Raw genomic sequence first — 17731 nt, forward strand, 5'->3', positions numbered from 1 at the left:
TCACACTGATGCATCTACATTAAACTTGTTTCAAACAGGAAACTTTTTTCATAGTTTACTGTCACAGAGCAGCTTTCCTGCCTATTTAAAAAGCCATTTCATCTCCCAAAAAAGGGGGGGGGGGGATTCAGTGAATGTGGCAGAGACATGAGGCAGTTTACACTGTTTGGTGATCATTGATGCATCTGGTCACCAGTGAAGGGCAGTTAGGAGCAGAAGCAGCAATAAAATGTGAATGGAAAATTGGGAAAATAATTACATTATTCAAGTCAATTTGTAGGACCACCCACAATTTCACAATTTATATTTTCAGCGATTCATGACTGTATTTGGGGAGTTCAACTGGAACCCACTATAATACAAACAGTGGTTGCGAGTGGCACATATTCTACAGCTAAATTAGGCATGCAATCCACTAACAGTCATCATCCCCGACATCCCGTGGACGCAACCATGGTGGACTGAAATCTATACACTGTACCAGATTTCATCGAGATTGTCTCATTACTCTACAAAGAAAAACTTTGCATCTGTTATCACATAAACTCTAAATAGAGGTCAACAAGGTTAAGTAAACCACTTGTAGAGAGTGAGCAATAAATACAAAGTCACTTTTATTTTGACATTTACTGGTACTAGTTCATGATAAACAGTCATTAAGAGCAGATCCAGGCAATTGAGGACAAAGTCTTCAAAACACTGGAGCACTTTGGCCTCCCTTATAGACAGGTAGGAATTTGTGATTAATTGCTAGTCTGTCTTCTACTGGTAGATTCTTGCCCCTGTTTCCTTCTCTCTTCCTCTGTCTCTCAATCTATCTTTGTGTCTCCATTCTTTTTTCTCTCTGTCAGACACTGGAAACACTGGTAGTGGCATGCATTCAAATGAGATAAGAGGGAAGAAATCATGCTTTTCAATCATAGTCGGGTTCAGCTACATTAGTAACTGACAAATAATGTAAACTTTTCTGATGGTGTGAGGCCAGATTACGCTCATGTGGACAGCTGATGGCCTTTAATACAGCATGCCATTATTGAAGATGAATGGTCCATTTGCTGATTAAAAATGTACCTTGAGAGAGGATGCTTTCAAAGAAGATCAGTTACACAGAATTGAGAATGAAAACTTCAGTTTCCTGGCTTTGCTGTTTGAGCATAAAAACTGTATATTAATACAGACATACATCAGCTTCCTCACTGAAACACCACTACAAAAATCAAAAACAAGTCACCGCACACTGAAATGACTTCACTACTACATTGCTATATTTATTATGAACATGACTTTGTGAACCTGAAAAAAGCCATAGGTGAAATGCGTTGTTCATAAATATAGTAAAGTAATTTCTGTGTGTGGTGTGGTGTTTTTGATTTTTGATGGCCAAATCCCATGACCTACCAGCATCTGACATGCTGTGCATGGGGAGTCTCTTGTTTTCTTATACAACTATGAAAATCTGCAGTGTTTGGAACAGGACAGAAACAAACTCTGCTCCTTTTTTTAAACATATAGTCTTTATAGAAGCACAGAGGGCTTCATTTTGATAGAGTCCAGGATTTGACACATGTAATTGCTATTTTACATATTTCAGATTAATGTAAAATGTCAGTCGATTGTCATCTCACAATTCAATGGTAAATGCTTGCTGTGCAACTGCTCTACATCAAGTTGTCTGAATAAAAGTCTTAGGACCAAACACATACGTATTCTAGCTGGTGACCTTTTCTTTCCAATACAGGAAAATGTTAAAAGTTACCGCAGCATTTTAAGTATTGAGAGGGAACTTGGGATTTTTATGTACACTTAGTCCAAATTCTAACCACAAGTTTTCCAAAATGTGAAAGTTATGTAGCTTTGATGTGAAAAGTCCTGAAGATTGAAAATAACAATTCAGTATTGACTGTTATGTTACGGCACGGAAAATGAATATGATTAACATGTCATGCCACTTCCTTATGACATTAATGACAGGTGTGCACAGTACATCAGTGTGCACATCTTCAACAGTGAGAGCCAGAATGGGTTTAATAACATGCATGCCACTTTTTTTTTTATTCCCTGTTTGTTGACTAAACACAGATAGATGAAGGCTCTCTGTGGTACCAGTCAAAGAAGAAACAGGCAGCTCTCTATGAATCTAATCATACAGGAGTAAAAAACCAACACAGTAATTGGAGAAGACCTTGCGGTGACCCAACATCAGTTATATTACAGACTTCAAAGGGCTGGAGGAAGATGTTAAGAGATCTTCAGAGAGATGTTAAGAGAAAAGGCAATTTTAGCTGATCATTTCAAGCGTGCCCAATCTGATGAAGAGGAGAGTCAGTCAAGTGTGAATATGTCTGGTCTGAAATACAACAGCTACCCTTGTCTGTTGTAGTGCCATCAGACAGGGATCTGACCTCAATTTGATGTAAGGCCGCCGGCTGTGGTCATGAGGTCATGGGTTCAGATCCTAAGGTACGCACGGCTGAAAAATAGGAGGTGTCAGTATTTTAATGTGTTTTTTCAAACCATGTGAGAGACTTTTGGAAGAATTGATGGAGAGAGAACAGATGATTATGGGAATTTATATCTCTTCCATCAGCGTCTAGGTCAAGGGTCAGAAGTCCATTGAACTGCAAGTGTTTTTATTTTGCCTGACCAAATCCACTGTAAAACAACTGCTATGACCTGTTTAAAGCAATTTAGTTGATGCCAGTGCTTATTTAGTCACTTTAAATGTAAAATATTTGAAAAATGACTAATAAAGTTAAGGAAGTAGTTCATTATTTGGGGAAATATGATTACTGATACTGATGCCACTTTCATCTCTGTCCACTCAATGTTGGACTACAAAACCAGCAGACAATTCGTTTAGCTTAGCCAAAAGACTGAAAACAAGGGGAAACAGCTAAACTGGCTCTGTCCATAGGTAAAAAAACATTTTATTTATTTTATAAATGTTGTAAAATCTTTAAAATGTGTTAAATACTACTTGGCAATAAAGTTCTTTCTAATTCTGATAATTAACATATAAAAACTTGTATATATAGGGGTGTCCCCAGGATGTCACCTTGCCAGGCAAATCTTTTTCCCTTTAATACACAAGTGCAGGTACAGGTGTGTCAGGCCAGTGCGGCAGGGATTTGCATCTCCGTTACAACAGGGCTACCTGTGTGTCTTGGCAGAATGAGTAGGAAAAAGTAGTGAATCAAAGAAATAAAACGTTATTTCCTGATAGTTTCATGGCAGTTATGTTCTAAAGCACAAATAAAAATGTTTGCACCACACAGTTCGGGGTGTTTAAGCTGATAATAGAAATGCAAACTTGACTTGGCTCAGCCAAAATTGAACACCCCTATTTGTTACCTTTGCACTGAGTAAGGCTAGCTGTTTTCCCTTGATTCCAGTCTAGGTAAAGATAAATTAATCTCCTGCTGGCTGTAGCGTAATGCTTAGCATTGAGACTCGAGAGTGTCTTCTCCTCTAACTCTTGGCAAGATCAAAATATGTATATTTCCCAAACAAACTATTGCTTTAAGCAGGTATAAATAGTAGGTAGGTATCTACAAGCAAAACACATTTTATCCCATTCCTCACTCACTCACCTTGCTGTAGTATTTTGCCAAAGTACTTGTTGTGGCTAGTGCAGTTCCACCGGCGGTACCTGAATTGGTACTGGCACTCCCTGATGCCCAGCCTGGCTCCTTTGGCCACCTCACTGACAATCTCTGGCTGAGTCTGGCACAGCTCAGCCTGCTTCCCCGCCAGACGCTTCGCCTTCCTGCAAATGCTGTTGGGGTCCATCACCAGCGGACTGCCGACCGCCCTAGAAAAATGTAAACAATGTTAGAATTGAGAAGAGAACAATCTCACAGTAATCAACAACAACAATACAGAACTCCCTTCCTGTTCTGTTTGGTGACCAACACCTGTTAACTTAATTACACAGTGTGTGTAACAATGTGGCTGCACTCATCAGAAGCCACAAACCAAATGGAAGTTTTTTCTGTGGCTACTAAGTCTGCCAACTCTACCCACCACTCCTCAGCTGTGGCGACAATGTGCCTCTTGAATAGGCATGTGGGAGACAACAGAGCACAAAGTTTCCCAGCGACATCTTAGCTCTGACGTCAGATTCTGTATTTTGCACTTGGACTGCACTTGGGAGTAGTGTGTGGTCCTCACAAAGTTGGAAGTGAAACAGTTGGAAGTCTCTTAACAGACAGGCCGTTTACAGTTGATCTTAATGCTAAGTTGATTTTGGTAAACCAGAAGGCAGACTTTCTAGATTTCCTGATGATACAGCTTCCCTGGAGGTTTTGTAGCTTTTAAGAACTTCACCACTTAAACCACACATATCCCTCGAATCAGCAACAAAATTCTCAGATTTAATCCATATATTACTTAAAAAATTATGTTTAAATGTTTGACAAACTAAATCAAGCATGCCTCACGTAGTTCAAATATTTAAAACATTAAAATATGTATATGCATACATCTTATATTTGATGAACACGGACCCTGCACCTCATCAATAGCTTTGACAGATGAGTGTATATAATAAAGATAAATAGTTTATTCTAAGTCTTAATGGGAAGGAGGGGCTTGGCTCCACCACTTGGTAGCACTGCCAGCGTCTGTGACCACTTCAGTGGCATAACAGCAAAGTGGCTTTAAGAGATGACTTGAGTTACATTATTTTCTTCCTCTCCTTGCCTTAGCTGTCCCCCAATCATCCCCTATATGCTGTTAACTTTAAGTAAATTCAAATTCTATTCTCATGCACCCCCCCCCTTCATTTTAGTGATTTCTCTTGACTCTTCTGTAGCAGATGTGAGCCATAACGTCAGGTTTTACCATGAAATGGCAGTCAGAAGGGTATGCATGACAGACAGAGTGAGAAACAAAGGAGCAAGAGTTAGCAAAAGACTACCTCATAGGTTTTCATTCAGCCTTGTCCCTGTTAATCGCACCACCTGATATCATTCATCTGCTTCGAGAGTTTGTTTTAAGAAGCAGAACAAATGTTCTTGCCAATCCCTTCTCCTGGCGGTCTGATACCGAGCAAGAGATTTGCACACACACATACACACATGCGTGCTCATTCATTCGGCTCAGTCCCTGTGTTTTTGAAAACTTCCCTTCCCTTTTTTATTTTAATAAAGCTATTTATATGACAACATGTCAACATGTGATCAAATGAAATCCCTATTCAAGGTAACTCTAACATGTCAGCCTCTTAACCAATAACATCATGGAAGGGAAGATCCACAGACAAATTGACCAAATACTGTTATCCACCATACATACCACAAACATATAATAATGGCACACAGCATGGATTGCAGTCATGGTTTTCTTGTAATCTATTCTAATAATTCAACATGCATGAAGTTTAGGGGCAGCAGATGTACCTCCTATCCCATAGTATGAACCATGATGTATGAAGTCAAAACCTTAAAATTATAGTAGAATATAATAATTGCATTGGCACCTAAGGATACAAAGAATGCATGCCCTGTCTACAGGGACACACACACACATATTTGTGTGCACGCTCCAGGGACACCCACTGTTGCATTCCTTCTATGATTATTAAGAGTGTATTGACAACATCACTATGGAAACAATGCTGTATTTTCAATACAGGTGTTCTGTGTATACTGTGTGTGTGTGTGTGTGTGTGTTCTCCTCAAGTGTGTGTGTGGTAGTCTTACAGATAAAATTATACAGACACTGTTGTCTAAATTAGCAGGTACACACTCCCCCTCAACAACCACTCATTATCTACCTACCACCATCAGGCTCTGTGTGTGTGTGTGTGTGTGTGTGTGGAGGGGAGGGAGAGAAAGAGAGAGAAAATTTAACTGATGTACACTCACACAAATGTATTTCTATACAGTATGTGTAGATTTTTACGGATGTGAGAAAAATAATTGTATTTTCTTGTGTGTGTTTGTGTGAGCATGTGCCAGGAGCAGTGCTGGGAAGCCAGCTCTGTCAGCAGCTTACAATAGCCAGCCTGGTTTTTTACAATGGGAGGTGTAGAGTTGTAAAACTAGTGAATGTACTGGATGAAGTTTGGATGGAGTCCTAGAAGCAAAAAACAGAGACAGTTAGAGGGCTTTGACAACAAGAGAAAAGTTTCTTTAGGAGATCTTTTTGCCCAAAAGCAAATACGGCAAAGTAGAGAAAGGAAGGACTTAAAACTGGTTGGAGGCTAATCACTTTGCTGACCTTTGTTTAAGTCAAGTGACAGAGTTCTATGAGTCTTAACAATTAAAACAGATATCAGTACAGATTAAAGTAGGTACATCAAAATAAAATTGTGAGACCCTTTTCACACAGTAGGATGAAATCCTCCCTTCATTTTGGTTGAAGGCTGTTTTGATAATCCCCACTGGACTGTCTTACATATAAATTTAGAAACACGGCATGATGGTAAGAGAATGGGAATGTAGTCTGAATCGGAAAGTGGAGGGAACTGAGGTGGAAAAGCGCATTGCTAGTGATATACCCAAAAATGGGGTGCATTAATTGGATAACAGGATGACTGTATGCAGCCAGCATTCTTGCCCTTGTTTGGAGATCGGTATATAAAAGTGTGCATCCCTGCGAAGTTGAATAGAATACGGGAATACTTAATTGCACTCTCCGAAAGTGCATGTGGCAGGTCCACAGAAAAGCAGAATTTTCTTTAATAAATTTATCAGATCTAGGGTGGCTTAAGCAGGTTAATGTGTCTTCATCGTGCACAGTGGACATTACTAAAGACATCAAAATATGTTATTCATGCATGTCACATGCAGTATTGTCTACTCTTCAGCTGTATTGTTTGGTTTCCATGGAGAAGTGTGTCTTTTTTCTTTGATCTTTTTGGTTAGGGTTAGAAATGCTGTTGTGGAGAAAGATACTGTTGGCCTGACCCAAGTCCTACTATAAATATCTTAAGGCTGTCACCTGCTCCGTGGCCTTCTGCAGCCTCGATGAAGGGACGCTCTTAAAGCTCAAATAGTCATAATGGGACACTTCAAGTGGATGCATACACACACAAATGCACTTTGCACACAAAACCCTGCATATACAGTACACACACGCACATTTATCAAAGCAGACGCATTTGCTACTCTGCAGGCATGCGCAGAGATAAAAGCATGTGTACAGAGGAACTACAAAGTCAGAGAGTAATCAAACCCTGTCTATGCAAAGTGGCACTGTTTGTTTATAATATAGCTCCTGAAAAGATAACTGCAAAACACAAACTAAGACGTGTAGTCATTGACATTATAGGGGGCTTGAAGGAAACATTGTCTCGCATGAATAGTTCTTCATGATGATAAAGTCCCAAAACAGTGACAGGAGTTCATACAATGATGTATAAAACAAGACAAAGTAATAAAAATAACCAAATCAAAAGCACTTACTGTAGGAATATCAATGCTGCTGCCACCTGCAGCAACTTAACAGCCGGTCCGATCCAAAACGAAGCCCTTACCTTGCTCTGCTTGAAAAATCTAAATAAGAATTTCAGTTCCATATGTTTACAAAAAGGCTTTGATGGACTGTCTTTCATTACATAGCCATAAATTGGCATAAAAAAATCTGTGGTTTCAGATGAAGATACTTAAGATGCCTTATTCAGTGTTCAGTGTGGCCCAGAGGTGGGTCAGAAAGAGATTAAACATTGGTGCTCAGAGCGACCTCAGGTTTCATTAAGGAACTCACGGCACCATAGATAAAGTGCTGTACTGTACAGGGCCCTTCTTTTTTTTCAGTCCGCCCACGAATGAGTGAATTTTATCCCTCCTTAATCCCTCAAGTATGCTGGAGATGAAGACAGTCACGACAAGCGCTAGTCTGAGACGCCAGAGTGAGAGAGAAAAAGAAAAAAGGTCAAAGAGAGACAGTTAGAGAGAGGGTGTCTAGAGATAGAAAGAGATGGTGGGGAAACAGAATTAGATACAAAAAGATAAAACATTGATAAGGTGATAAATAAAATGGAGATGGAAATCTAAACACATCTGTCTGCTGTCCCAAACAGACAAGGTGAAATATTGATGGGAACAAATTCAGCACCTTGCCAGCGTATGGACAGTGTGAGAGAGTTAGTGTGGCCCCAGGAATTGCTTTCCTGTTTTCCTGACCCTGCAGTCTGGGGCATGTCAATTACTTTTAGACATGCCTGATCATGTTATTTTTGCTGATGTAAAACAAGGTAAGCACTCATAATGTAATGCACTCAATTTAAATTGTAGCAATAAAGTGTGATCAAGGGGAAACTAACAACACCAAACTAATTTCACATAAGAAAAACATCCACAAGTTTGTTTGACCGCACCAACTTGGTTCAGTGGCACACCCAAAAGAACTGACAGCCAAAAGATACAAACTGTCCAAAAATAGATATATTCAGAAAGGTGCGTGGATGTGGGGCTCAGCAATAGCTATGGAATATATGAAGAGCAGGAATGCTAAATTGATATGAAGACTGGTACTTTTTGGGCATCTAAAGGGGCAAGTGTGACTGAGAGCAGTAACATGCATTTTATATAGAACTGTAATTAACTAATAGCAAATAAAAAGGGGTTCATACGAACACTTACTTTGTTTTAGTCATTTCTTTATATTATTTTCAATATGAATAAATGACGTTAGCAAGCACCTCAAGAGAGCTGTGGTATGTTAGCTACTGTTCAGTAAATAACTTCGCACCTCAATAACGAGAGACATGTGCATCGGAGGGGGACAGGAGAGTCTGTTTTTTTTGTTTTTTTTTGCCTGATGAGGGTCTAGTACCGAAACGCTGTGTCAATATATATTTTTTGCAAGTTAGACAGTCTGCGGTAGTTTTTCTTTGTTATGTTAGCTACTGAAACAGAGATGCTAGGAAATCAAGTGGCATAAATATTTATTTCCATAGAATGTGTAGACGTTTCCAGGTATTGATGAAAACCAACTTAATATTACTGGCTTAAAAAGTACACTGACAATAGTAGTGTGGTGTGTCTGAATAAGCAAACCACTGCAGGGATTCCACATGTTGCTTTGCTTACCGTGACTAACATGATCTTGCCAATATGACATTTGCGTCACAGTCATCACAGCCGTTAACACATACACTGCTCAAAAAAATAAAGACTATTTTAAACACTAAAATAACACATCCTAGATCTGACTGAATGAAATAATCTCATTAAATACTCCTTCCTTTACATAGTTGAATGCGCTGACAACAAAATAACACAAAAATGATCAATGGAGATCAAATTTGGCAACCCATGGAGGTCTTGATTTGGAGTCACAGTCAAAATCAAAGTGGAAAACCACACTACAGGCCGATCCAACTTTGATGTAATGTCCTTAAAACAAGTCAAAATGAGGCTCAGTAGTGTGTGTGGCCTCCAAGTGCCTGTATGACCTCCCTACAACGCCTGGACATGCTGCTGATGAGGTGGCGAATGGTCTCCTGAAGGATCTCCCCCCAGACCTGGACTAAAGCATCCGCCAACTCCTGGACAGTCTGTGGTGGATGCAGCGAGACATGATGTCGCAGATGTGCTCAATTGGATTCAGGTCTGGGGAACGGACGGGCCGGTCCATAGCATCAATGCCTTCCACTTGCAGGAACTGCTGACACACTCCAGCCACATGAGGTCTAGCATTGTCTTGCATTAGGAGGAACCCAGGGCCAACCGCAGCATATGGTCGCACAAGGGGTCTGAGGATCTCATCTCGGTACCTAATGGCAGTCAGGCTACCTCTGGCGAGCACATGGAGGGCTGTGCGGCCCCCCAAAGAAATGCCACCCCACACCATTACTGACCCACCGCCAAACCGGTCATGCTGGAGGATGTTGCAGGCAGCAGAACGTTCTCCACGGCGTCTCCAGACTCTGTCACGTCTGTCACATGTGCTCAGTGTGAACCTGCTTTCATCTGTGAAGATCACAGGGAGCCAGTGGCGATTTTTGCCAATCTTGGTGTTCTCTGGCAACTGCCAAACATCCTGCACGGTGTTGGGCTGTAAGCACAAACCCCACCTGTGGACGTCGGGCCCTCATAACACCCTCATGGAGTCTGTTTCTGACCGTTTGAGCAGACACGTGCACATTTGTGGCCTGCTGGAGGTCATTTTGCAGGGCTCTGGCAGTGCTCCTCCTGCTCCTCCTTGCACAAAGGCGGAGGTAGCGGTCCTGCTGCTGGGTTGTTGCCCTCCTACGGCCTCCTCCACGTCTCCTGATGTACTGGCCTGTCTCCTGGTAGCGCCTCCGTGCTCTGGACACTACACCAACAGACACAGCAAACCTTCTTGCCACAGCTCGCATTGATGTGCCATCCTGGATGAGCTGCACTACCTGAGCCACTTGTGTGGGTTGTAGACTCCGTCTCTCATGCTACCACTAGAGTGAAAGCACCGCCAGCATTCAAAAGTGACCAAAACATCAGCCAGGAAGCAAAGGAACTGAGAAGTGGTCTGTGGTCACCACCTGCAGAACCACTCCTTTATTGGGGGTATCTTGCTAATTGCCTATAATTTCCACCTGTTGTCTATTCCATTTGCACAACAGCATGTGAAATTGATTGTCAATCAGTGTTGCTTCCTAAGTGGACAGTTTGATTTCACAGGAGTGTGATTGACTTGGAGTTACATTGTGTTGTTTAAGTGTTCCCTTTATTTTTTTGAGCAGTGTATGTTTGAGTGTTTTGTTTTCCAAAAAAAAAAAACCCAGAAGTTTGAAGTAAATACAAGAAACAACTTCTGCTAAGTCTAATCACAGACCTTCAGAATGGCCTGCTATTTGATTGGAACCTTGCATGTTAATCATTTCAGGTTGTATGACAAATGAGAACAGATCAGAAAAATGTGATAAAAACAGTAAAATGTAACAGTAAAATCAACAGCAATAAATTACAGGAAGGGACTCAAAACTCCACACAACAGAGACGTTATGTTATAAGGCTACGTTAGCTTGCAATGTTTCATTTATATTTCAAGCTTGCTTCTGCCAACTCCAAAACTGTGAGAACTATTTTTGCCCCTCGTCATTGAATTACATGGAGGCATTTTGACATTTCTTGGAACATTATTTTACCCTCGGCCCTACATACAGTATATCTGACGCTGGAATATAAGTATGTATACCCACAAAGACACAAAATTGCATGCATGCACAAAAGCGCAGATACACACATAAACACGTTTAATTCACTTCTCAAACCGATGCCAAACCCACATCGTCATTTAATCTTTATCTGTACCCATCTCTCTGGTCCTGATTAGACATCTAGCTTTTCAGACCTGGAGTGGACAAGATAAGATCTGTTACAATGAAACTCTCCTCTGTTGATGATGGCGGTTCTGACTATAGTCTCTGTTTGTGTGTGTATGTGCACATATGCTCCTTGCAAATATATGGTTGAATGACTGCATTTGTACATTGCTGTGTGCATGTTAAACAGATTAAGCAGGTCCACCGGTTGGAGCTATATCTGAACTGACAAACACATAAACACATAAAAGAGAAAGCTGAAACACACACACACACACACAAATGCAATGTGTGCACCTGTAGGCTTGTGGCACGTTCCAGGCGGGCTGTCCGCCAAACTGGGGATGTGACACACACACACACACACACACACGCACATCATGCAAAGTTGGCCCTGCTAAGCACAGCAGTCAAAACCAGTATAAGAGAGCAAAGGCATTCCTAACTCCTCTGAGTCTCTGAGCTGTGCTCTCTGCTCTCAGGCCAAATGATTAGAGTGCTCTAATCAGCAGAGGCTCTGAAAGGACAGCTATCTCCCCGTATTTCATCTCTCTCACTCTCTCTCTTTTCCTTCAGCGACAAGCTATCTGTGTGACAGGTATTTTCCTTCAAAAGACAAGTATGGCTAAAGACATACAGAGATAGAGACATTGAAGAGGAGCGAGCATGAGACAGAGCAAGAGAGATGTATGATGGCCTGTCCAGCAGCTTTCAACAGAGAGCATCATTGTCCTGGCAGACTGCGGAGCGACCCACAGGTGTGGCTTCACCCTAGATGCACCACAGTCGGCCACTGTGTGTGTGTGTGTGTGTGTGTGAATCTGTGCACGACTCTGTGCACGCGTGTGTCTCTGTGAGCGAGTGTGTATGTGTGCCAGAGAACAAGTGAGGGAGTGAAAGAAGATGACAACGTATGTCAGTGGGGATAAAAAGGAAGTAGCTGATTTCTTAGTGTTGATTCCCTTAATCCACTGCAGCATTATATAAAATAAACGTCCTGAGTCCTGTAGAACGTGCTGCTAGTAGAATGCTGACATTGAACACTACTTAGTCAGAGCTTTGTTTTCTCTCTTACCAATTCAGCTCAATAAATTATGATGTATCACTGGCATTTTATTTCTTGTTACTTGTTCTTTCCTCGCTTTGAACGGTTTACAAAACAGACAACAATGCCTATGTGAATGGAAAATGAAATGATGGTTTGCTTGGTAATAATGGTATAATGATCTGTAAAAGTTTAATATGTACAGAATATTAATTTTACATGGTATGTATCTTGTCATGACTGCATTTTTTGAATTCTCCATCTTTTTTAATTGGATTCAGGCCTGGTAGATGACAGGATCTTTCCAGATTAAGCCAAGTGTTTGAAGGCAATGTAAATTACTGACCCCTGTAGGGACATTGTTTTTCCCTCTTTCCCTCCACAGCTGGGTCACAGCAGAGTTCAACCATGGACCATTACCCCTCTGGCTAAAAGTGTCTGGTCTTTGTCAATACTATGGCGACTAAATTTCACATTTTCACACATTTCAAACACATTGTTTTCTCTCTGTTATGCCCTTCAACCACACTGAGCCACAATTGTTTTTCAGACCCCGAAAACAGAGCTTTTCTTTTAAAAGTCTGGCATTTTAGCATGGAGAGAGCTCTCACAAAAGCAGTAAAATTGTTTTAAACGTCAATATTGCAGATCAAACAGTACACATAATGTCACTAACCAGGGTTCATGTTGATTTTGTCAGATATCTTTGCGATTATAAACAAGTGATTTGATCAGCGCCGCAGCATAGGAGTTTCTGTTTGCCCAGGTAGGTTTTTTAGCCAAGATCCAATTCCTGTTTCATGCTTGCTCAGTTGACTGACAGAAATAACAGAATAATATGTAAAAAACAGAAAAGTAAAGACACACTAACAATGATGAAAGAGAGCATGGGGCAGACAGGACGGAGGCTTAGCAAGCAAAGACTGAGCAGAGCAACCAGCCTTGAGCAACCAACTATGATGTACTCTTGTAGTTTGTCAACCAAAAGAAGGGCAAAGAACAGATTAGCCAATTTTGGACTGATCAGGTGTAAACGTGGATGCAGTTGCTGATGTTGTTTAGACATGTAAATCATCCTGCTGGCCCATCAGTACATAATGTTATTCCCACATTTACAACAATAGGAGAGGTCCTTCAAATCAGTAATTTAACAAAGGCAGTGGGGAGCAGCTTTTTCCATTCCATGTCCAATAACTTCTGTAGATACTGATGGAAACTATTCATTTTTCCTAACGATGGTCATTCTCAGTAACCCTAATAAATCCCTAGAGGTGAATCATAGTGATCACATGTGAAATGACAAAATGATGGAAAAGTTGGTTGGGGAGACACGTACTGTAAAGCAGCCAGTCCATCTGCCAGTCATACAAGGACATTCAGTAGACTTACACAGCCTCTGTGACGACACCACAACCCACATTGACCTTGACTGGGCTGTGAATGAACAGTGGGAGGAATCACAAAGCTTCACATTCAAACACTGCTGCTTCGCAGAAGTGTGTGTGTGTGTGTGTTAAAGAGAGAGCTGGAAAGATATACAGAAATATTGGATGTTGTCTAATGAAACACTGCATGCAAGACAACCAAATCACTACACAGACAGACAGACAGAGACCCACATGGTTAGAAAATATGTTATCAGCAGATCTGCAGGGTCTGTCTGTCGGACTGTCACACACCTTGCAGAGCTGAGCCTGTATGGATTGTTTTATGATGACATATCCACAGCGCCTAGAGGGCCACCTGACATTCCTGACTCTGAACCCCTGCTTCACACACACACACACACACACACACCTACAAACACATGTACTACCTCCACCAATCTCCCTCTCCTCTCTCCTCCATGTATTACTTCAGGCAATGAACAGCAGACACCTCTCTCACTCTGTTTCTGTCTCTTTGTCCTTCACCCTGAGGATGCATATTTCCCAGTCTCACCCTCTAGTCAAAATAGACTTTTTTTTTCATTATCTCTAGGTTATTAGAGCATTAAAGATTATTGACAATCATAAAAGTTATAAGAACTAAATGAATAATTGATTTTATTTTGGGAAACACTATTAAACATACAGTAGATACTTCTTACATATAGGCAACATGCATATTAATTATTACTGCTGCTGCTATCTGATCCATTTGGATATCTGAATTGCTTTACATCTGTTTTTTCATCCTGCTATTGTAACTGTGATCATTTTTTGTATTTGGACCAGACTCCAAAAGAGATGATTCCCAGACTATCCTGAGTATTTAGGTAAAAAAACGGTAAGCCAATGTTGAGTGATGGTGCTGTGTATAAATACAGACAACGTGATTATGCCCCATGTTTGTGTATAGAAATATTAAAATAAAACTGAGTCAGGTGAGATCATTAAGATCCCAGGGTGACACGAGACAGACAAACGTAAAACACGTGGTAAATAAAGAGCACTTACCACCAGAGTCCGATGATATTGACCGGACAGAGCAAGATAAAGAACAGGGCCAGTTGGATGCGTGATAGACGAACAGTCATGGTGAACGCAGCAAATCCTCAAGGAATCCCAGTAAAGTTTAAAGTATTGATGAGCTCAGCCAATACCGAGTTGGATTCTTTCTTAAATACATAGGAGGCCCTTAATTTCTGACGGTGCACTCAGCAAAAGCTCACTGGAAACTGTCTGTCAACGAGAGTGCAAAAAGTGCATCATCCAACTCCTCTTCTGTCGGGCGCATCTTAATGCGCAACAAAGTTGGTCAAGAGGCTACTGAGGAGATGTCCGCTTTCAAAGGTGTGGTTAACCTCTTCATTGTCGTTCTGCTCTGTCGCAGCACATTACACGCTTTCAAAACTGTCTGAGGAGGAACGACTTCAAGCAGTGAGGTCCTCTGGCTGCGAAACAGCGCGCGAAACAGCTCTAGTTGTGAGGACACTCGGAGTCTCGCCACTTTGGGTGATATTTAAACCAATGAAATGATGATGTCAAAGACAGAGCTTTGCTGCCTCTCTAACAAATTAAAATATATTTTCGTTGGTGCTGCTGTATGTTCGCCGTTCTCTTTTCTTCGGTGCGCACCGGCTACAGGTAGAAGCGTCTGTGTGCCACTGTCGGTGAGTTTTCCTTGGGTAATAAACGGATGGAAAAATGCGCTCGACTTCTTCCACCTTGGTGTGACGTCGCTCGGGGCGAAGCGAAATCCTCGCTGTCAGTCACTCAGAGAGGGAGAGAGAGAGAAACTGCAATTAGTTTTGGGAGGACCCGACTGAGAGCAAAACGGTGGTAAACACACACACACACACACACAATCACACACGCACACACAATCACACGCACACAGTGAACTGTCATAGCCTACATTGTGTTTACGGTGGACCCGAAATCAGAGCTTATGGAACGAGGTGATGTCAGCACAGGTGTGGTTGTACCTTTCTGATATCTGTGCCAACCGATTGGTATGTATGAAGCTATCTGGGTGGCGTTTTGTTCTTTCTGGTTTGGGGGCTGAAATTGAAAAGATCACATAAAAAGAGAAAACTGATATTTTTTTTGTATTATTATTACTTTTTTGTAGACTTAATAAGCCAAAGTTTAAAAAGAGGAATTATTTTGTATGTTCTAAATGTGTGTGTGTGTGTGTGTGTGTGTGAGGGGGGGGGGGGGGGGGGGGTAGTATCATCGCATATCTGGCCAAGGGCATATCCATTGAAATTCAACACCACTGTACTGTAGTCGCCCATAAAAGCACTGACACCCGACTTCGTTCCACTGCGGTGATGCAATCAATCACAAGTGTAACACAAGTTAAACTCACCCAGTCAAGTACCAATGTCTTTCACGGGCACCTCTGTTCCATTCACTTATGCACAAATCTCAGCCATGGCTGTAACTCTGGACAATGACATGCCTTCACTCAAGCCAACTCTAACTAATGTACCTAACGTTAGGCTGACAATGTAAAGTCTCACTTCTAAGTATTAGAGTAAAAAATCAAGTCATGTTTTACTCAAAGTGGAACAGCTAAAGGATAATGTTTGCCCATAGTCTTCATAATATTGGAGTCTGACCAGTAGTTGCAGTTATTTTTGTATCACTTCCATATGCAAAGGTTGAAAGAACTTGAAACAAATCCACTGAAAACACAATTGAGTTTTTGCTTGATCTGGTGCTTTACATCGGTTGCCCCGGCCTTTCTGTGTGGAGTTTGCATGTTCTCCCTGTGTCCACGTGGGTTCTCTCTGGTTGCTTCCTCCCACCATCCAAAGGCATGCAGGCTAGGTTAATTGGTGTCTCAAAAATTGTCCTTAGGTGTGGATGTGAGTGTGAGTGGTTATTTGTCTATGTGTGCCTTGCAATGGACTGGCGACCTGTCCAGAGTGTACCCTACCTTTCTTAGTTTGCTTGGTTGTCACTTGATGTATTTGTCTCTTTCTGTTTATTGACAATGTTTAAGGGTCTTACTGTAATGCAGACGTCCAGACACTACCATAAGCCTTGGTTAGCAGGAAGCATTTATGACCTTCAGTCCTTATTTCAAACTCTGGCAACACAAGTTGAAAGATGTAAATGAGAAAATCTATTGAAAACATGAAAATTGAGGGAGTCTGAGCTGATAGTCTGGTACTTTACTCAAAAGATCAGGTGGAGTAAGTGGCGATAAATATTAATTCAGTATATCCATTCAACTCAGTATATCAAATGGTGAGAGAAGATTCAGTTGTTTTATATTGCATGCACAAAGTTTGCCTTTTCAGTGTGGATGGCTGGCTATAGAAAGGTATAAACAAAAACCTTTCACACATCAATGTATCCACACATAAGCGTGCCACTGATCATAACAGGTCCTGACCCTTTACAGCAGTTTAAAAAAGAGAACTTTCTCTTTAAACTCTGGAATGGATGAGGCCATTCACAGTAGCTATATGACAGCTGAACATTTGTGAGGCTATATCTTTTCACCCAGTTCGCTCTCAGCTCTCAACTCTCAGCTCACTACACCTATATGAATGAAAATGTCACATGATGTGCTTGGACACACTGATGTGCTTGGACATACTATCAAACACCTACTGCATAGTGCCTTCATCGTGTCTCTTGCGTTAACCACCCCGTGTAGGAAGTGGGCGCCTAGTCTAGAGCGCTAATCCTCTAGACGTTGTTTTTTTGGGTGTTGTTTTTTTCTTTCACCTTTTTTCATACAAAAGTGCATCTGTAGAACATGTTCATTACAACACACCTGAAAACATGACTGCCAAACACTGTTAAAAGCAAATATCAAATATTAAATTAAATATTAAATTAAGATGTAAATTAGGCTAATTAATTCATTTATACTATCAATATTTTTCAATATATTCAAACTTCATTTCAATAGAAAACATTTGTTATTCCATATACCTGACCTTTCTCTTTACATTCAATAACAGTATGAATAGATAAGAGTTTATAGTT

At 41.1% G+C, this 17731-nt stretch overlaps 1 protein-coding gene across 1 annotated transcript in view; it reads right to left on the bottom strand.

The window, feature by feature from the left end:
• wnt6b (wingless-type MMTV integration site family, member 6b) overlaps positions 1–15469 on the bottom strand; it is a 29659-nt gene extending 14190 nt beyond the window's left edge. The window contains exons 1-2 of the mRNA XM_038720157.1: positions 14738–15469; positions 3591–3811 (exon numbers count right to left, since the gene is read on the bottom strand). Of these exons, the coding sequence (XP_038576085.1) occupies positions 3591–3811; positions 14738–14817 (301 nt within the window). The 5' untranslated portion in view covers positions 14818–15469. The remainder of the gene's footprint in view (positions 1–3590; positions 3812–14737) is intronic.
• Between the last annotated feature and the right edge of the window lie 2262 nt (positions 15470–17731).

Source organism: Micropterus salmoides, unplaced genomic scaffold (genome assembly GCF_014851395.1).
Source record: "Micropterus salmoides isolate LMB-PRFRI ecotype aquatic unplaced genomic scaffold, ASM1485139v1 Ms_hic_scaffold_15, whole genome shotgun sequence".
Classification (NCBI taxonomy): domain Eukaryota; kingdom Metazoa; phylum Chordata; class Actinopteri; order Centrarchiformes; family Centrarchidae; genus Micropterus; species Micropterus salmoides.